Consider the following 22,423-nt stretch of genomic DNA (forward strand, 5'->3'; position numbering starts at 1 on the left):
CTTGCTGAGCTCTTATTTGTCACATTACCTCACCAATATTCTTGTCTTGTCGTGTAAAACACACTTGCTTATGCAAATGTTTATGCAATGCACAATTCTGTTTTAAAAGCTTGAGGAACTTCTTATAATGGATCTAAGTGTCTAAATAATGTTGTTCTGGTTTTAACGTTTGTGTTTGTCCTTCATTTGCTTCAGCTGTGTACTGTTCTACACTGAATGCTCCTTCTGGTGGAAGGATAATGTGTAACCAAAACGACAGGCGATACGGCACCACATGCCAGTTCCAGTGCAACCTGGGCTACCGACTGGTTGGAAATCACACAAGTTCCTGTGAGAAAGACTCCAGCAATGTAGGATTCTGGACTACATCAGCCCCAACCTGCGAAAGTATGATGTTTTAGATTTGCTAAGAGAACTTTATAAATAGATAGTTAATAGATTGTGATCAGGAACTGCTAACTGGCGATGACTTTGTCAATGATTGTTTCAATTTAACACATTAATCTACAATTCATTATCTTTTTGAGCAAAACAAAATCCGAAGGAGTAGACTCACATGCTATATATTTCTTTTTATAACAGTTGTGACCTGCCCCAATCTAAACGCGCCTGCTCATGGCACCAAGTCCGGATGCAACAATGCCCAGGAGGACTACAACACTGTCTGCACCTTCTACTGTAACAAGGGATCCAGCCCAAAGACTAACATTAAGCGCACCTGCCAGCAGAATGGAACATGGTCTGGGTCAGACCTAACATGCACAAGTAAGTAATATCTTTTTTAACAATATGTTTTTATCTCCATGAAAAAATACTTTTTCATGGGGATATTGTTTTGCGTGCACTTGCGTGTGTGTTTGCGTGTGTGTATGTTTGTGTCACCCTATGCTTAATGTCAGCATAACTGAAGAACATGTAGATGGATTGTAATGGTATTTGGTATGTGGGTAGGTGTTGGGAGGAGAAAGGTCAAGGTCGATTTTGGGCCCCCTGGTATGTGTCACTGAAACTGCAATGGCGTATTTGTAATAATCTTCTAAGGAGAATAACTGAAGAAAGGAACAACAGATTTTCATGTTATTTGGTATGCAGGTAGGTTGGACAGCTAGTAAAGATGTACAAACTGAAGTGCAAATTATGCAAATTGGGACTGAATGTGCATAAGTAATGAGGAATATCTACACCTCCACTCTAGTCATGTTGTTGGAGGTCCCTCCTGTCACATCTTTTAGTCTCAAATCTAGGACAGGAATTCCCCAGGTCCCAACAGCTGGTTATTAGGAAAATCTATAATTCCATAATAAAACACAACATATATAAAATAAAATTTTATGGAGATTTTAGGTCTTCAGACTCTTGTTACTGAAATTGCAACAACACGATTTAATGTGGAGCGCCAGAGAGCACATATTGATGTAAGGCTTTGATTGTAAAACATTCCATACTTAGTAATAGCACTACAGATAGTGGAGATATAGAAGGCCATTGTTGTAATAAAATATCCCTAAGTACTTAAGTCGCTATTCGTCCATATTATCATATCGTCATTGTCATATCACTTGCAGTTGACACGTGTATAGCATTGAGCCCAATACAACATGGCGCCATCAACCCAAGTTTTTGCACATCGAGTCCAGCATACAATGACGTCTGCACATATTCCTGTAAGACCGGGTATACCCTGGCAGGCTCCCAAATCAACAAATGCCTGGATGGTGGCCAATGGCAGAACAACGGTTCTGTGTCCTGTCAAGGTACGTTTAACGCCAGGTTCTTACAAATTGTTTCAAGATGCAAATTGTTTCAAGATGCTGATCTGCACTGCATGATCAAATCTGTTTTTCTGAGTAAAAGAAAACAAGTCCTTAAAGTGGTGATACTCCGGGAATTTCAATTTAGCTCTGCAAATATGATCTGACATGAAAACAAAATATTGATGTCTGATACTTTGGTTGTTTAGATATCACAAAACCGGTGTTCCATGGATGTCCCGGTGATATCTACGTCACCGCTGACGGAGGAGAAGGAGGTGTCAATGTCACATGGACTCCACCAACTGTAACAGATTCAACTGGTAAGTGTGTAGCAGAGCGAATTTTCTATTGATGTATATGTTGCCAAATTGGGTTGCTGACAAAAGTATCGACATACTCTACAGTTGACCAGTGACGTTGACAATAGCTGAATCATCCCCTTCTACTCGTCTGTTCTTTGGTAGCTAAAAGCTTTATTTGGAACTCTTATGTCTAAGACTAATAAAAGTGTCGTTTTCCAATAGGTAATGCCCCTACTGTCACGTCGACCGGGTTGAAAACCATATTCGATGAGGGGTCACATCATGTCAGCTACACTGCCGAGGACGCCGCTGGAAACATAGCGAAGTGCCAGTTTACTGTCGTGGTAACAGGTAAGGGGTTAATATGCATAAAAGATTATGTCTAATTCAAACAGATGTTTAAAGTTGTCATGGTGATATTCTGTATAACGATTTTGTAATGATGAAATTACACTTATTGTGACAGCACTGCGATATTGTAATATTTACTCATTTAATGGGTTGCTAGCTTCTCATTGCAATATGCATTTTGTTGGTTGACAGTACATCGCTGTAAAAGTCTTCCACCACCAGCGTTTGGACAGTTCGTCAGCACGTGCAGCAATTTACGAGGAAGCAGCTGCAGTATGGAGTGTCACACAGGCTATCGTCTCATCGGTTCTGCTACTAGAACGTGTGTGGTACCAAACAACGGCACAACTAGCTTCTGGGACGGAGTGGAGACCAAATGCGAAAGTACGTAAAATTAATAACACTTACGAGAATATCGATATAGGCAATTACTTGATTGCTGATTTAATTGCTGTTGAATACTGCTGAAGTGTTTTAGAGAGTTTCAAATGCAAAAATATGCATACCATACGATCAGCCCGGCTGTTTTTTCCATCAAAATACATCGTAATGTGTTAAATGCTTTAACCCCCCCCCCCCAGATATCTAGACTGGGGGCGGGAGCTAAAAGTGCCCGCGCCAAGTTTGATATCGTATAGCTGCCGAACGAGTTATGCTAGGACTACCAAACTTGCTGACCTTTCTTTAAATTTAGTTGGCAACAATATTATGATAATAGTATAAGTTTATCATTTTTCGTGTTGCCATGGCAACGGGTTTCTAAGAGGCATTTTATGCAAAATCACATTTTTCTTTACAACAATTATTAAATTTCTTAGGTTTTCTTGCCCAACCACACTAGTTTTCATACATGTATAGCATCATATGTAATAAGATGTAACTTCCATGATGTAATATTGATAACTTATGCTAATTTGATTTCGTAATCGGTCAAAATCCAAGATGGTGGGCCATATCACTATCTAAGGTATCAACAGACTTTTTCGCCTTCAAAATCATCACTACCTGGTATTTTCTTTACCAGAAACATGTAGAATAACATTTCTAGTCTATGTTCAGTGTTTTTTTTTGTGTGTGTGTCGCAAGTGGAAAAGAAAAAAGTATATTGGAAAATTTCAAAATGGCCGATCCAAAATGTCGGATCCCAAGGATCGCTAACAACACTTGACGTCGTTTTATGACGTCATTTTGACGTCAACGTAGTCACCATTAACGTAATATGTCTTATAATACCTTAAAACCAATAATACACGCTATTTTGTTTAATACCTTTAGATATTACGGCAAGTCCCTATTTAGCCAATGAAATCACATTGATGACGTCATAAATACGTCATATTGCGTCGAAACTTCACCAAAATTCTAGGAATATAAAATTTTACGTGTACATCACTCCCTACAAATTTAGTGATGATGCATCATACCGTTCGGAATTTGAAGTTATGAGCCGAATGAGACCCCCCCATTCCCAGATATTTAAAAAAAAACAGTCCAGATATGGTTAACGTAAAATATGATCATCTAACTAGGCCGCTTTGTTCAACTGATTATTTTTCGGTGGTTATAGTAATAGTAAACACCTCCATTAACCACTACTTGGCCTCAATGCTGTTCCAGTATGGAAATGGAAAAAAAATGAATCATTCAATGCATATCTGATGTCAGTTTTCAGATGCAGTCCTTTGTCCAGGCCTTCTCACGGGACCATCACCCCTACAAGTTGCACAGTTCAGCCTGTAGCTGGGACACAATGTACCTTCCACTGCCTGTCTGGTTTCGAACTACAAAATGGCATCAATGCTACGGAATGCAGCGCAACAGGCCTCTGGTCCCCCAGTGTCTCTTCAACGCCTTCATGCAGAGGTATGGACCACAATTGTATGATTTCTGGGTGGAACAAGAGATATAACGTTAGCAATGTAATGGAAGCACCTTCTTCAAACCACTAACTTTGGCGAGAACCTAGCAGGCTTGACAGAATTCACTGGTACAATTATGTTGCGAATTCGACAGTGCACAACTGTAGTTTGAGTGCCTGCCAATACCACCTTTGGTGTAACTTCTATGTATTCCAGATATTCAGCCACCAGTATTCACCAGCTGCCCAAGTGACGAGTACCGAGAACCAGGTGCAGGGTTAGGAACTGTGCTTGTGAACTGGGACAAACCAACAGCCGCGGATAACACGGCAGTAGCCATTACGGTATCACCAAACGGTACAAAGCCACCCACGGTATTCTCCATTGGGACACACGTAGTCACCTACACTGCAACAGATTCAGCTGGGCTGACAGCAACATGCAGTTTCCGCGTCGTCATCAGCGGTATGCGATCATAATTTAAGACCGTAATGGATTAGAATCCGACTAGGTTCTCTTTTGCAATTACACTCAGCTAGTTATCACAAAATTGTACCATAGTAGTCAAGCGAAATCGTACGCTTGCTTTTAGATGGATGCATTTTTCTGCATAAAGAATTCAGTGCATTGTCCTATCTTTGATTTATATGGCTTCTCTTTAATCTCACAGACAATGAGAAACCAACGATAACGTGTCCAAGTGATATGAAAATACAAACCAGTAGCCCACCAGTTTCCGTCAGTTGGCCTGTTCCAGTGGCAACCGTAAGTACATGTGCGGCATGGCTCTTTGCGAAGCATATTAGCTTTCCTTTTTTGATGCGATATAAAGTATCTTAATGCGACGTATAGTACCACAATTTCCATCCTGATTTACAAAATTCTCATATCAAGAAGTGGAAGTACAGCCTATCACATGTCAAATTGTATCTCATCATCCATGGCTGCAGATGCAGAACCAGTAGATGGTGATGATGTTGATGTCATTTACATTATCACAGGGGTGACCTTTTGTAAAAGTAGCCTTCAGAATAAGTTGTGCATGCATGTCTCCTTTTTTGTTTATTTCTACAATTTTTCAACAACTGAATATTCTTTTCAGGATAATTCAGGCGAAGCAACAACAGTCATGTCGCTAAGTAAAAGCCCTGATGACGATTTCCAAATCGGACCACCAGTGACTATCACATACGAGGCAGTCGATGGATCAGGAAACCGTGCAACATGTACCTTCACGGTATTTGTAACATGTAAGTTTTTAGCTGATATATTATTTTACATATTTCATCAAATGTGTATAACATGTGACGCCAGGGATATAGAGCTATTGCACTTTTTTCGTGCCAACCATGCACAGTACTAATGAAAATATTAAGATAGACATTTATGGTGAAAATATTCAACACGTTTAATCCATTTTGATTATCATTATCAGTTAGGATCAAGTAGACACTTTCCCTTTCCAGCAACTGACTGTCCATCACTCAATATACCAGCCAACGGTGCTCTGGTGTGTGGCAATTGGATCTTTGGCACATTTTGCGATCCGAATTGTGAGGAAAACAGTGACTTTCCAGCGGGGTACACACCTTCCCCGTACTACTGTGATCCATCAGGCATATGGTTTACAGGCGTTACGTCAACTTCTCCTCGAGCGAAGGTACCAATACCAGACTGCAGTGGTACGTCAATATTCTTTGTGCTGTAAAATCTTGATCATGAAAAAGAACATATTGAAGGTTATTTCAGAATTTATCTTGCTTGTGCTATCTCCTCTTCATCCAGTTCTCAAGCGGTATTCTGTTTAGGCATTTGAGTACTATGTACCTACACGTATACGCCCTTATGAAATGCCACAGCTCATGCAGTAAACCATCATTATTTATACTACTAGAGCACTAAGTACACTGTTACAACATTTTCAGTACACTATGGTGGAAGACGAAAACGGTGGAAGACTTAACACATTTTATTTCAAGTTGCCCCTTCTACGATCAAGAAAGAAAGGCTCTGTTTAAAGAGGTAACCAAATTCCATCAAAATTTCTCCATGTTTACAGACAAAAACAAAACCTCTCTCCTGTTGATATCACAAAACCCACACATTACAAAAAACGTGGGATCATTCGTCTTCCACTGTCTCGGAAAAAGAAGTCAAACCCAAATAAGATAGAATTTAGTGTTAGTAATTAGACTAGAATAGTTACATGCTATATTGTTACCAATTGTCTGTCCGTCCTTCCACGTTACATGTACTAGCAATAAGCCTACGGGCAAGAAATTGCAATAAACTTATTATTGTCACTAATTCTGAATATTGAAAATATTGAGCGATTGGAAATGATACCAATGAGATTTAATTTTCTTTTAACCTTTTACAGATTCATCATCGCCAAATGCAATAAAGCAAGGCTCTGTCTACTTCTACTTCAGTGGGAACTGCAGTGACCCTGCTGTACAACAGAAAATAAAGGACAACTTTATTCATGTGATCAAAGACCAGTATGGACGGATTTGTATAAATGCTCCTATATTATACCCTTCAAGTCGAGGTTGCAGCATTGACAACGTGTTTGTAAGTAGGAACGGATTTTTTTCCGTTCGTTTAATACCGTTATAACGTTGTTAGTACGAAGTACGTATATCACGAAGGCTATATGGTCCAGTAAATAAACTGAAATTGCTGAATATTCATTTCCAGAGCATCATGTCTTAAACTTTGTACTAATGGTATCATTGATGCGACTTCCTTTCACAGGTGACGTGCGGAACACGTTCCAAACGTTCCCTTTGGCAGTCTCTGTCCAGGATGGTACGGCAGACATCTGATGATGAAGTAGGCATTGACTTCACCCTCACCGTTGCACCTGGAAACACAACTGTCAACGACACAGCTTCTGGTTCAGTGGAATCTACATTGGCCACAATGGACAGTGTATTCGAAGCCCTGAAGAATAACACTGATTCAGGGGAACTGCAGCTGGAGGTGGACGGGGAAACGTTGGGAGCTGTTCCCAATTCGTTGCAGGAGAGTGAGGTCGTGCTTGAGTGTCCAACGGGGACGACATGGAACAATGACACTAAAAGATGTGGTAAGACATTTTAACAATTAGTCTTCGAACAATATGCTTACATGGATATCACAACTACTACAAAGTGCACTTGAGTGGTGTTTTCAACATTACATAACATCTCGAATCCGAATCACAAGCGAGTGTATTTGCTTTCGTCATTGTAGCTCCTCTCATAATACGATTGTATATTTCAGTCGGCTGCCCACCGGGCTTCTACTTCGATGAAAGCAACAACACATGTGTGGACTGCCCTCTTGGCTCATATCAAGACCAACACAATCAACTGTCCTGCAGGATGTGCCCAAATGGGACATGGACGGAAGATATAGGAAGCAGAAACGACACCTATTGCAAAGGTGATATTCTCTTTTGTTTTGGTGTGATTATTGGTCAAAGAGTGCAATTCATGTTAGTAAACCTGAAATGAAAATCCTAATGGTTTGGCAACATTTCATTATCATTTGCAACTTAAAGCTTAAAGGAATAAAATGTAGAAAGGGTCTTCTGAAAACTAATCCTACTTAGGAAACATGCATCTTTCCGACTTCAAATATGTATATTTGCAGAGAAAGATGGAATTTGTACGTTTCAAATAGAAATAGTCTTGTTACTCCTTTCCCGTGATGCAGAGCTGTGTCAGGCAGGGTGGCATTCCTCTACAGGAGTCCAGCCATGTACCGAGTGCGCTCTTGGAACCTACCAGCCAGACCCAGGCAGCACATCCTGCATCTCCTGCCCATCGTCACAAACGACCAACGCTACATCCGCAACGTCGGCGGCATTTTGCTTCGGTTGGAATGTCTATTTAGTTCATATCTAATGTTGGCGAAATAATTTGTAAGAACTCAACAGTCGCCAGTAAAATATTTCTAGGGATATCATTTCAATATATGACTTTTTATCACAATTTTTTGAAACAGCTAACTTTATTTCAATTTATTATGTTAGCCTTAACGTATTAGAATTTAACAATTCGGTAATAAAACATTTCTTTATTCCAGATCGGTGCCAAGCTGGTCATTTCTCCTCGAACGGCCTGGCCCCATGTACACCATGTCCACAAGGAGAATACCAGTCTGCACTACAGAGAACATCTTGTCTTCAGTGTCCCCTCGGGTACACCACCGCGTCAGAGGCATCGGGAAGCAGTGCAGACTGTTTTAGTAAGCCCGAGTGAACTACTGGTGTAGAGTCAATTCCACGTTACCGTGTGGTTGTTTGTTGCCTTTTGTTCTAACATTTTCAAAACCTTTGTAACAATCTAAGTGATATAAGTAACTGTTTAGAACAAGTTCCAAACATTTACTTCATGTTCTAAAGATGCTGCTGTGTTCCAACATGTTAAACAAATTTCCAATATTGAACACATTATTTGTATTAGTTTCTAAACTGTTGCAATTTAGATTCATCACTTGTTCCAACATGTTCATACATTCTAAAAACATTGTGTAATTGGGTCAGTGGGCTGGGAAGAGAGCAATTCACACATCCCTACAAAGTCTATGGAATTATCCTTGGGTGCCATGCCTAGACACTCCAACACAAAAGACTTAGCAGTGTCCAGACGTGAAATCTAAAACTAAACAGAGGAATACAATAGAGTGTGATTAGCACCTACATTTATGGGGGCAATAACCCAAATCTACCATTTGCAAAATGATGCCAAATGTTGGAACATGTTCCAACAGTGAAACAATCACATAGATGTTTGAAAATTGTTCTAAATAAAGAGAGTTTATATAATTATATAAGAATATTCGTGCAATTACTTTCAAAATATTTCCAAAATATATAGATAAGTTCAGAAATGTTCAAACTTTCATTTTTAGTTGTTTGAACTATTTTGGCTGAAATAGTCTTTCATCTTAAATTTCTCAAACTTATTAGCAATATCATCTGAAGACACTCTCGGTGACATGGAATTGACTCTATCTAATGTTGTGTTGAGAATAAAGACAACGTTGCTAACCATGTTCAAGATTGTCGTCATTATACTAAAAACGCCTGTTGCTTCCAATTCTAAACACGATTAACAACTAAGACTATAACAACATACATTGCTGTAATACATCCAAATCTAAACTTGCATGCGATAAATTCTATGTATTGAATTGGATAAACTAGCTTATTTTCATTTGTACATATTGACGGCATATGAAATTTTAGTCAGGATTTCTTTATAAATTCGACAATCAATAGCTGTACTTGTTTTGTCCAACAGATATTGACGACTGTGCGACATCTCCTTGCGTCAATAACGGTACCTGCTCTGATAGAATCAAAGCGTATATTTGTCAGTGCATGGACGGATTTTCAGGTACGTTGTGTGTTAATTTCTGCTTGCTTTGACCCTATCACCCATCATACTATCTGATGCTGGACAGTGGCTTATAGTCTTATAGTTATTTAGTCCCGACAGGTTACTTTGAGCAGACAGGGCATACAATATTATCAATATTAGTTGGGTTTTTTTACTTCGGTTTTTGACATACGAGGACGACGTGGCACTGCACTCAAGTTTTTATAACTTATACTAACAGTGCCACGTACAGATATATACCCATTTTAATTTTCATACACCTGGGCGAAGTGAGGAAAGTCTTGTGAAGTGCCATTCCCAGGGGCACAACGCCGGTGGCGTCAGGGAGATTCGAACTCGGCACCTCTTGGTTCTGAGTCGAACACCCTGCCGTTACGCCACACAACCCCACGAATATCAATATTTGTTCTAATGTTCCTCCAAAGGAAACAACTGTGAGATAGATGTTGACGAGTGCTCGTCCAGTCCCTGTGTGAACGGAACCTGTACGGACGAGATAGACGGTCACACCTGCGTCTGCTACCCGGGCTTCACGGGAGAGGACTGCTCAACAGACATCGATGACTGTGAAGTAAACCCTTGTTCCAATGGGGCAGAATGCATCGATGGTGTTAATTCGTTCAGGTATGTGTAAAGTCATTGATATGGCCCCACCTTATTTACATCTTTCCTATATATGTCATCCTGCGTGCCTATTTTGCACTAACAAATTACCCAATGCAAGGGCTGTTGTTTTCGCTTTAAGTGCTTTACTACAACTTTGAAATAGTGGACTTAATATAAATGATGCTACGGAACCGAACTTTATTCGAAGCTTGGAGGATGCATAGTCATATACGGTCTGTTACGACTACATACGTAACTACAATAAAGATTAACATATGTAGGGATGTATTTCCATAGCTGCGATTGTCTGAGTGGCTACAGTGGCGTTCTGTGCGATGTCAACGTGTGTGATCCCAGTCCGTGTGAAAACAACGCGACCTGCAACGTCATGGTGGCCAGCTATGTCTGCATCTGCAATCCTGGATACACAGGTACCAAAATTAGTTACATAAAATACTACAAGTATCTGCTTTTGAATAAGTTACTGCTGTATACGTAATAAACGTTTCGATACACCGAGACTTGACAGTAAAAATGCAAATCCGCAGCTTTTTTATATATTTATCTTTATGATGTCATTTTTTGGTGTGTTGCTGTTTAAAAATTTAGCGTTTTTTACAGGAACACATTGCGAGGTGAACATCGATGACTGTGACGCATCGCCCTGTGCAAATGGTGGGCTGTGTGAGGATGGTGTCAATTCCTACAGATGCTTCTGTCCTGTAGGCTTCATGGGCGTTGACTGCGAGGTCAACTCTGATGACTGTTTTTCTACACCGTGTGCTAACAATGGCACATGTGTAGATGCAGTGTCAGGTTACTCGTGTGAATGTGTGTCGGGATACGCAAGTACAAACTGCACGGAAGATTTTGACGAGTGCTCGTCGTCTCCCTGTCAGAACGACGGGACTTGCGAGGACTTGTTTGACTCGTACGCATGTACCTGCAACCAAGGCTACACAGGAATCAACTGTGAGGCAGAGATCGACCATTGTGCAGCCTCCCCATGTTCAAACGGTGCAACCTGCATGGAAAAACCCTTAGACTTTGAATGCCAGTGTAGTCCAGGATACGAGGGTTTGAACTGCGAGGTAGAAATCAACGAATGTGCTTCCAGCCCGTGTGTTAACAACGGCACCTGTTACGACCAGGTCGATGGCTACATCTGCCTTTGCACCGACGAATACACAGGTTAGACGATCAACAATTAAACTATGTATCGCTGCAGGTTTCTACATGTAATGATAGTAAACAGTCTTTAACATTCATATCATTACAGGTTTGCGATAGCAAAACCTGTTCTGTTTTTGCTTGCAAGGATGGGGGCCGCCAAGTTGGATGTGATCATTTTATTGGGAGGAGTGTTTTTTAGGGGTCGCTAATGTTGGATGTGACCATTTTGACGGAGGGGTGTTTTTCTTGCTAGTTTCTCCTGGATTGTAATTGTAAAGTACATTGTTTAAGAAGTCGTACCTCAGACTGAGGACGGAGCATGGTATTTTCTATTTGGCCTATAGTGTTTCTTTCATTATGCGTACATAGATGAAAATGATATAAGAGTAAACTATAGATGTACATATAATGTTAACACCTGTTAATAACAGGTTAGATATGTCATTCACTACAGGCGCAAACTGTGAGTCCAGGTTTAGCCCATGTGAATCCACTCCATGTCACAACGGGGCAACCTGTACTGATGACTATCCGGACTATGACTGCATCTGCCCGACTGGCTTTGGTGGTTCTACCTGTAGTATCAACCTTCCAGAATGTGCGTCTGGCCCTTGTAACAATGGCGGCACATGTGTCGACGGAATAGGCAACTTCTCTTGCAGGTGTGGATTTTATGACTTCAAAGCATGAAGCTTGTTGTAAGAAAACGTAATGGTCTTGTAAGCAAACTAAAGTAGATCTCTCAATTCTGATAAAAGTGAAAATATAATATCTGATTCGTCATATTTTATCAAATGTTTTATGACATCTTTTATCTTCCTAGCTGCCCATCTGGGTTTGAAGGGGATCTTTGCGAGGCCCAGATCAACGAGTGTGAGAGGTCTGGCTGTGAGAATGGCGGAACGTGTACGGACACATACGGGGGTTTCGACTGCGACTGCCCGCTGGGCTACAACGGGACACGCTGTGAAATCAACATCGATGATTGTGCAACACATGGTTGCACCAACGGTTCTGAGTGCGTTGATGGGATTGCAACATACACCTGCGAATGCTTGTCAGGTACGCCAGATATTGTCAAGTAAATAATGCTACTTTGAACTAATTATGTATAGCCTGTTACCACACGCAAGGTATTACAGTTACTCAGGCAACTGAATGTATTTTGGAAATGGGTAAACATTTTAGGTAGCCGCCACTACATTTCGTCTATGACACTATGTAAGATCTGTACAGCAGCAGGTTTTCACCCATGAACTGTGAAATGATATGAAAATAAAGTGAAGACAGTTTTAGAAAGACCTATAGGAGATAGAAATAAGACAAAATAAAAACAAAGTTGATGTTAATTAGTCAAATAGCTGCTGTTGTTTGAGTACAGGAGCTTAAACGCTTGCCCGTGGGTTCGACACGTAGCCCTCCTTCCCTGTTTAGGTTGGGATTCTACATCCTCTCACATATTCCCTTTTTAACTCTACATTTGAACAGACGGGGTTCGTGGTTTAAGATATTGAATGCCTTAAGTTCTAAGTTATCTTTCGCTTTCGTTCCAGGCTTTACTGGAGCAACATGTTCGGAGGACGTAGATGAGTGTTCGTCTAACCCGTGCCTGAACGCATTGAACTGCAACAACCTCGTCGATGACTACATGTGCGAGTGCCAGGATGGCTTCGCGGGGAAGAACTGCGAGATCAACATTGACGACTGTGCGAACGTCACCTGCCGCAACGGTGGAGAATGTGTCGATGGAGTGGCTGGATTCATCTGCAACTGTCCTGATGGCTTCAGTGGTAGTCTTTGCGAGATTGACACCGATGAGTGCGCTTCAGGTATGCATTGTGGTCTGACAGTGTGTATTTAAAGCTTCAAAACGTTGTGATATCTTCACATATTGTATCTATGAATATAGTCATATCAGATCCATCAGGAGGGTTCGAAATTCCAGGTCTCATCAGATGATTAATTGACATTCATGGCATTCACTTTCTAGATACCATCACATGTCATCGCAGTGTATATGTAACTGGTACATGGTCCTATGTTGTGTCCGACAGACCCTTGCCAGTCTTCTGGAACCTGTATGGATGGAGTCAACAGCTACATCTGTCAGTGCCAGACTGGATATACAGGAACCAATTGTGAGCTAGACATTGATGAATGTATCACTTCACCGTGTGAGAATGCAGCCCCCTGCACCAATACACATGGGGACTACAGGTAAAGTGTTGCATGTGAAATGATATCTTGCTATTTAGCCCAACGCTGTTTAGATCTCCTCAAGCTATGGACAATATCTCAACAGAGCAACAAAACACTTAACACCTTTAACAATGAATGTATTGCATAGAAAATCTTTAAAATGCTTCTTGAATGTCATTGATAGTATTCCTGATGATGTTGATTTTGACCTTTGACGTCATCAAATTAGCATAATTAACTAATACTCAACTATAAAAGTTAAATCAAATTATATCAGATGTATTTTGAAACAGTCAGACGTTTTAAACAGCATCCACTGTCTTTTGTCAGTCACTGACGAAAGACAGTGGATGCTGTCTGAAACGTGGCTGTTTCAAAATGTTATCCAGTTGCTTGAGTAATTACTTTTGGCGTATCTTACTACCTGGATGTCTAACTTTCATCATCAGATTTTAGTTAATGTAAGAAAATAGGCGTGCTATAGGAATGTGCTTTTAATTAGCAATAAAACCTAGTACCTGAAAGCTACAATGTTAAAACCAAAATTAGCAAAATATGCCTGTCAGAAACCCATATCATATTTATTCATATATTTATGTAACTTTGCAGCTGCGCCTGTCTCGCTGGATACGAAGGGAAGGACTGTGACGGTAATATCGACGACTGCCAGGGACATGCCTGCCAGAACAACGGCACCTGTGTCGACCAGCTCAACGACTACACGTGTCTATGTGCAGCAGGGTTTACAGGTGACTTGCCATCATCTTATTTATGTCTATTTGAGCTAGTCAAATGTATTCTATAAAGTCCCTTTAACGTTTGAAAGTCAGCGTGACTGTAAAAGCTGTTTATAGTTTTATCAAATGCGGCAGTAGCCTTAAGACGAATTTGTCTTGCTGAAAGGTGACCGATGTGACTCTGATGTTGATGACTGTGACTTCAATTCCTGTCAAAACGGAGGAACATGTGTGGACGGTATCAACAGCGTCACTTGTCAATGCGCCCCAGGATATCACGGTAAGCAATTGCTATCTAACCGTTCCTATTGTAACGTAACTCCATAGTCATAGAGAGACAACTAGTATATACTATATCATTTCCTACATACTAACTACCACGCTATTGTAGACATGGATGCGTTAATCCTAGCTATCTCATAACAAGCCCAACACTCACATAATAACAAATACATTTCATGGTTGACGCCATCTGCAAACTCAATAATAAAAACTCAAAACAAGAAATAACATGTACAAAAACAAAAAATTTTCAAATGAAGAGCATAATCCCTGTAGCAAAAATGGAAGCAACAAAACATGGTATCAAAGCTAGCCAAGTGTTTCATTCCTGTATTTAGGAAGACTTTATTTAGGTGCAAAAAGTGACAGTAGAATTGCAAAAAGTGAGCCTAGTATCCCTACAACTACTCTCAAGTCCACCACAATTAGCTCTAGTACCTTCCACGACATATTTCCCATGGCCAATTTTCGGTTTTGTCATGTTTACCATCTCCGTGGGAGAACGAAATATCTCGTTTTTTTCTCGAAATCAGGCGTTGTTGATGTCATCCATACATTTACTTGCAACGGCCGTCATTCTTTGCTCCCCTCCCTGACTTACTTTTTATTTATTCGTTTGTATCTCCTAAAGTTTTACAATGATGTACAATATATGCCTATATCAGGTGATTTATGTGAGTCAGAGACAGATGACTGCGCAGCCCTCCCCTGTCAAAACGGCGGCAGCTGTACAGACATCGGCAGTGACTACCAGTGTGACTGTATGATGGGCTTCAATGGGAAGGACTGCGAAATAAACATAGACGACTGTGTCGGACACATGTGCAGGAACGGAGCTGTTTGTGACGACAGAATCGGGAACTACACCTGTACGTGCAAACCATCGTTCACCGGCAGCTATTGCGAGACAGGTAATTATATTGATGATCTATCATTTTTGTATTCACCCAACATTTTGACTTTTAAATAAACAATGGAAAATATACACCGTATAAATACATGTTTCTTGTTATCTTGGCAACTTATAAATTAATCGTAATCTAATTGCACTACACATTAAGAAAACGAATCATCTTCAGCAAAACAATACAAAAAACAAAACAGTGCACCCTTAAAAGGTGCCTTCCTAACTAAAATGTATTTTATCTCCTTTAGAGCTGTCCTCAGATTTTGACCTGGTCTTCGATGGTAGTGTTGATGGGTACAGTTCCGTCAACTACAACATTCCCGACATGACTGCTGTAACAGTGTCGTTTTGGATGCAGACCACTGACCGTAGTAACTACGGCACCGCGTTCTCCTATGCCCTGGTAGGATTATGATTATGATAACTTTATTACTAAAATGTATGGCAATCTTTGTTGCTTAATAGCAGTTTTAAGAGGTATTGTTTATATTTATCTCCATGAAAAATTGGGATTTTTTCATGGAGATATTGTTTTGAGCGTGTTTGCGTGTGTGTTTGGGTGCGTGTATGTCTTTGCGTCCGGGTGCTTAAAGTCAGCATAACTGAAGAACGTCTTGATGGATTGTAATGATATTTGGTATGTGGGTAGGTGTTGTAAGAACAATGACTAAGTTCGATATTTGGCCCCCTGGTATGTGACACTGGAACTGCATTGGCGTTTTTTGTCAAAATCTTCCAAGGAGAATAACTGAAGAAAGGAATGACATACAACATGCTTGTGAAAATTATTTGAATAGATAACCTTATAATTTAATGAAGCTATGTATAGAGATCGCCTTGTATGGATTTTTCTTACTAAAACATTATGCTTAGAGTAAGTGTTCATGTTTTTGTCCCGTTCCCCAATCCCTAGAGTGAAGAGGTCGGGAGTGACAACGCTTTGACGATATCTGACTACACCGCCTTTACGGTCCATGTAAATGGAGAGGCAGCCTACAGCACCCATGGAATCCAAGACGACAACTGGCACCACATCGCTGTAACATGGACTGACACTTCGGACGAGTGGAAGCTATTCGACAATGGGCTCCTTGTCGATGGAGGAAGTGGACTTGGCGTTAGTAGTACAATACCAGGCAAGTACTGTTCACTAGTAAATTGAGAAAATATTGAACACTTTTTGTGATCAATACCTTTCGTTTCGTTTTGACTGAATAATTCTAAGACCAAACATTGCACAACACTAACTGTTATTGTATCCTATTGGAGTACATTGTTGATCTATGAGGTCTGTAAATCTATGATGTCTATTATTCAGCAGTTAATCATTATATTGCTATCCACGCTAGGTGGCGGTCTTGCTATCGTTGGTCAAGAGCAGGACTACCTAGGAGGTGGTTTTAGCCCGGACGAGGCCTTCATTGGTTCCCTACATGGGCTGAACTGGTGGAGCAGGGCTTTGTCTGACAGTGAGATCACGGAGCTGGCTACGAGCTGTAACCACTCCCTGCGCGGTGATGTCCTGACCTGGGCAGACTTTCAACTGCACGTGGAAGGAGACACCAATGTAACGGCCCAGTCCGTGTGCGATGGTATGTCTCTGTGCTATAAGTGTCATTCCACAACAGCGGGTTCAAAGCAAAATTACATTTAAAGATAAACTTAATGAAAGGTCAAATGAAACTGTTGCACAAAGTGATTTGATAGATGTTCAATGTGGTGCGGTGTAACTTTATCCGTGTAAGCTTTTAGCCCTGTTTATACCCTTTAAAGGGACATTGTTTTGAATAGCAGGTACTCAATGATAAGTTTTAGATGGGCCTACCATGTTAATATACCAGTAAATAATACCATAAAAATGTAATAAAAATTATTCGACATCATGTGTTGTCTTTGACGCGAAGGAAATAGGAATGAGAAAACTTCAAACACCGTATACGCTCACTTGTTTCTCTATTTTCTGTCTCTCTGCTCCAATTTTACTTGTTTTATTGATTAAGCATTGGATTGTTTCAGATACGAAAGAATGCCTGTCGTCACCATGTGAGAACAACGCAACATGCACGGACTACCTCGGTGGGTACCGATGCACCTGTCTTTCCGGGTACACTGGTGTCCATTGTGAAGACAACATAGATGAGTGCCTTGGAACAACATGTGGCAACGGAGGAACATGTGTTGATCTGGTGAACGACTTCTACTGCTCCTGTCTACCTGCCTACCATGGGAAGAATTGCGAGTTAGACGTGACCACCTGCAGTCCGAACCCATGTGAGCACGGGGGCAACTGTACTGACTCTGGAGGTGGAATATATTCCTGTACATGCAGGTTAGTTCTATGGATCCATTTGTTCTGGAATTAATCTTTAACGTTTTGAATGGCAATACTAGTGCACGTTTTAAGCCCCCCTCTCACTGGACCCGCGGCACGCAGGCGGCGTCGCTGCGTCCAAAACTGGATTTATGTTACCCTTGAATTTAAAATTGGAATATCATTTTAAACGTACAAGTATGACTACGAAGACAACAAAACACACAAATCTTAAATAGATTCGTTTTTTGTAGATGAGAATATTATTCAAAACGTAGAAGTATGACCAAAAAGACAACAAAACACACAAAGCTTAAATAGATTTTTTTTTTGCCGATGAATTTCGTGCTTTGTCAATTCGATCGGCCGCGGCACCGCCAAAGAATCCAGTGAGGGGGAGGGGGGCTTCACGTTTGTACGGTAGCCGAATGCAAGATGTAAGCCTCAGTTTCTTGTCGCATGGACAACAGCAAACTTTGACAGCTCTTGTAATATTGGTTTGCATTGTTTATATGCCAACAGCCCAGGGTACACCGGAAACAACTGTGAAGTGGACGTTGATGAGTGTTCATCAGGACCTTGTACCAATGGCGGCACCTGTGTTGACATGGTCAACAATTACTACTGCGATTGCCTGAACGGTTTCTTCGGACAGAACTGTGATGGAGAGGTGGACTACTGTGACCCTAACCTCTGTCAACATGGCGGGACCTGCCAACCAATCACTAATGACTACAGGTAAGACAGGTTTTTATCAAACGTAAGGCCATGTTGATGTGATTATATGGATGGCGTGCAAATAAAACACAATGCAAAAAAAGAGTTGCCTTCATTATGTCTATGAAATCTATGTGGTAAGTAAGGTTGAACAAATAACTAACACACAGAGTAGATTCTTTATTTTCATTTCTTCACATCATCTTTGCCGTTGGAATTGATTTTTGGCATTCTATACGACATAAGTAGCTTTTTCAATATTCTATGTGCCTTGTATGGTATATATTTGATCATCTTACAGCTGCTCTGTACGATTTACAGTTTGGCCCAAAACTCTCTTTTTTTAAACGGACGAAAATGTTTGCGCGTGCGGATGTCATCCATATAATCAAATCAACATGGCCTAATGTATACATTGGGTATTTATCAGGTTAGCTAGACCTGCCCGACTAAAAGGTGGATTGTAAAATGATAAAATCCGTAAGGTTACAGCTCGACTTAAAATGTCCTTGAATATTTCATATAAACTTTTAAACGCTGACCATCTTCCTTTCTAGTTGCACCTGCTCTACGGGTTACATGGGCTACAACTGCGAGGTCGACATTGACGAATGTGAAGGAGTCGTGTGCATGAACAACGGCACATGCGTGGACGGGATTGCAGCCTACACTTGCAGGTGTCCAGCGGGTTTCACTGGTTCGCACTGTGGCACGAACATCGATGATTGCCAAGGCAGGCCGTGTGAAAATGGTGGCACCTGCGTTGATGGCGTTGCTTCCTACACATGCGATTGTCCCGATATGTTCACAGGTAAATAAGTATCTCACTTTTACATAAAGTAAAATCAATCGGTTAATTGAATGATGAGTACCTGTCTGTGCTATGGTCTCTCCGAAACATCAATCATGAATTAACTGATAGGGACATACGACATTTTGTGGCAAACGTGCATCTTAGGTTCATCAATTACTATGGACCCTAGTGGAGACAATAGTTACTCAATCATTGTTTGGACATGATGATCTACATCTGTAATTCAACTCTAATTCCTCTTTTTGATACAGGCGACAGATGCCGGCTGGTGATTCTCCCCAACCTCCCCCAAACAACGGATCCCACTGTCTCCACGCCGCAGACACCAACGCCATCATTCCAGTCGACAACATCAGATACCGGCGGAATGCCTGCACAAGATTCCATGACTGCACAGCGGGTACCGATCATTGCAGGGTCCGTCGTAGGTGCCATAGTCGTCATCGCTGTGGCAGTCTTGGGTTGGGTGTTCTGCAAATCATCCACCACTGCAGCGTAAGTTCAATATGTAACCTTCATTAGCATTAATCCGCCGGGTTACATAAATCCGCCACTTTGAAAAACATCAGTGAGACTGAGAGATCTCTAGTTCAGCACCCCCAGGTATGCACAGTTTATATATCTGTGGAGTGCATTATACTGGTGAACGTTTGGTCGTATATCTGTTTGGACGTACATGTATCTTTTCAGGGTGGCGTAATTATGTAACTTGGTGGAATTATATTAGTAAAAACCAAGTATTCACCCTTTGATGTTCCAAACAGTATTTATTATTTGAAAACAGGGCTAGGGTTGCCTATTCACGCCTTACTTCATACAGTATATCCACAATGTTGTTCTTTAACATCCTGGCATTTTCTAAACTGATTGACACCAAAAAATGCAAGGATCCTGTTATTTTAATTCATCATCATCATCATCATAGCTTGTCACTATTTCTCTCCACCCAGTCCAGTGCGCGTTCGTTCGCTTCTCGAAGGTCTGTGTCTGTGCTGGTAGGTGAAAGTCTGCAGCTGTGCTAGCCGCGGCGACTCTGGAGGGAAGACGTATTTACTTGTATTATACAGTGTCTTGTATTATAATACAAGTAAATACGTCTTCCCACCAGAGTCGCCACGGCTACAGCTGTGCATCCCACTAATACAGTTGTTTCTTTCTTCTTCTTTTGTGCATAGGTCAAATGTATCAGGTTTGAAGTACGTGCGGCCCGTATCCCCTAAGGTTGGCGTGGTAGATGACTCGATGGTCCTCTTCAAACTATCCAGATCGGACCGTGCCTTTGCTCCTGTGCGTGCCCAGGAAAACCCATGCCTCATCATAGAGGAATTATAGGTTTTAAGAATGACAAGCAGTCAGTAAGGTTTTAATATAATCATTTTTTGGTCACGTGATGATCAACATCAAGTCACGTGACAAGAGAACTCCAAAACGAGATCTGACTGTAATACCGGGTTGATGAGGTGGTCTCGAAAGCTCTCCAGAGCAAACTCTAATTTCTGTTGTGTGTAAGGTTTTAATATTTAATTTCTGTAGTGTGTAATGTTTAAATATTTGTCAAAAGTAGTCAGTAGGTTTTTACAACAACTTTCTTGATACGATTGTGTTACATGAATCTTTATATACCGCATAGAAAAGTCTGGTTTGTGATATTTTGCACTTCAGTACATGTATATTGCACCCAAAATTATAGAAACGTAACCTTATACATATACCAATCATGACTATGTGACATTTTGCCAGTAAATTTGGTGTTGGGTGTGTTGTTAGACTTTTTATTACAATGGTTGAAAATATTCCATACCAGTAATTCGAATATCCAATTTTTTTAGCTCGGGCAAGTGTCGATTTGTACTAGTAACCTTTTCCTTTTGACTTCAGTTTCTACAATATTTCATTGGCGGAGAGTTGTAGTCGATTGGTTTAAATTGAAATATATCGTTACCTACAAATACATGTCGATGCTACGCTATTAATATCTTGACGCTTTTATTTCCAGTGAATATAATATCAACACAAATGCATCTTATTGTGAGAACACACTTATCATCATTAGATAATATATTTGTGTGCAAGACAACATTTTCAAGAAAGGTGGCGCCTTTTGCGCCTTATCTAAGTAAAAATGAACCAATAAGTGAAAGTTACATCAAATAACATACATGAGAAAGGGCCAGCCCCTTGTTTATTCTCACACAAAATACAATATTTGGAAAGTATATCATTTCCCTTAAACAGTATCAAAAACTCGTACCCCAAACATCATTCTCCATAAACTGAAAAGTACATGCATGTGCAACATTTCCTAAATATAGATCACATAACATTACATTGAATTACTCTGCAAGAACTGTGGTAAAACATTCAGTACAAAACCACCATACATCACTCATCATACATATCATAAGCAAATGTGCAGCGTTCATATGTGCTGCGTTATTATGAGATTTCAATAGCTGCCAATATACAACATTATGGCAAACAATAGATTTACAAAGTCTTTTCTCTTCACCTCTTTTAAGTTCCATTTTTGGAACATGAATAAAAGTGTGCCTATTCATGAGAAGATTGTTGTTAGGGCAATAACATGGTAGCAGTGAAATCTCAAGAAAGTCCGATTATTTTATAACTTTAACAACAGTTTTAAACAGGGAGCTTCTAACTATTAATTCACACAAACCTGAACAAAAAAAATATATGGTGAGTAAAGCTATTACCTAAACACAAGTCGTTTAGCAAACAAGCTGTCAAAGCCATTGATTTAGTAGCAAGGCAGGCAAGAGACAGTTCTGGTGCACATATACATGTTACTTTGAGATTGTAATACGTAGATACTGAAGAACACTAGAAATATGATAGCACAAAAGTGCAAGTGTAGTATAAAACATGTAATATGTATAAGTAAAATACAACATCTTGAATTAGACAGTTAATACTTCTATCTACATATGTACATCTGACAACATTGTCGACAATTCAGGACCATTGTAATACTCCACAATGGTCATCCCTAGGACCCTA

General features: G+C 40.4%; 1 protein-coding gene across 1 annotated transcript; it reads left to right on the forward strand.

The window, feature by feature from the left end:
* The first annotated feature begins 200 nt into the window (after positions 1 to 200).
* On the forward strand, positions 201 to 21,398 carry LOC136438673 (neurogenic locus Notch protein-like). Its single transcript, XM_066433587.1, has 32 exons — positions 201 to 387; positions 583 to 765; positions 1,518 to 1,754; positions 1,961 to 2,074; positions 2,279 to 2,407; positions 2,600 to 2,791; positions 4,073 to 4,321; positions 4,483 to 4,731; positions 6,647 to 6,720; positions 7,024 to 7,357; positions 7,534 to 7,695; positions 7,969 to 8,130; positions 8,341 to 8,502; positions 9,561 to 9,656; positions 10,085 to 10,283; positions 10,563 to 10,696; positions 10,887 to 11,456; positions 11,893 to 12,100; positions 12,262 to 12,500; positions 12,992 to 13,267; positions 13,493 to 13,655; positions 14,247 to 14,386; positions 14,541 to 14,654; positions 15,322 to 15,567; positions 15,812 to 15,966; positions 16,477 to 16,699; positions 16,913 to 17,155; positions 17,580 to 17,892; positions 18,397 to 18,612; positions 19,149 to 19,402; positions 19,657 to 19,900; positions 20,581 to 21,398. The coding sequence occupies exons 1-32, from the start codon at positions 240 to 242 to the stop codon at positions 20,735 to 20,737; spliced, it is 6,585 nt and encodes a 2,194-aa protein (XP_066289684.1). The 5' UTR covers positions 201 to 239; the 3' UTR covers positions 20,738 to 21,398.
* Positions 21,399 to 22,423: the final 1,025 nt, after the last annotated feature.

The sequence above is a fragment of the Branchiostoma lanceolatum genome, chromosome 7 (assembly GCF_035083965.1).
Source record: "Branchiostoma lanceolatum isolate klBraLanc5 chromosome 7, klBraLanc5.hap2, whole genome shotgun sequence".
Lineage (NCBI taxonomy): Eukaryota > Metazoa > Chordata > Leptocardii > Amphioxiformes > Branchiostomatidae > Branchiostoma > Branchiostoma lanceolatum.

Bases quoted from the DNA above. Each gene is read 5' to 3' on its own strand.
- LOC136438673 (XM_066433587.1), top strand. From the start codon at position 240: ATGTGTAACCAAAACGACAGGCGATACGGCACCACATGCCAGTTCCAG. The intron at 12,501-12,991 runs GTACGCCAGATA...CTTTCGTTCCAG, and splicing joins CACCTGCGAATGCTTGTCAG to GCTTTACTGGAGCAACATGT. The intron at 19,901-20,580 runs GTAAGTTCAATA...TTTTGTGCATAG, and splicing joins AAATCATCCACCACTGCAGC to GTCAAATGTATCAGGTTTGA.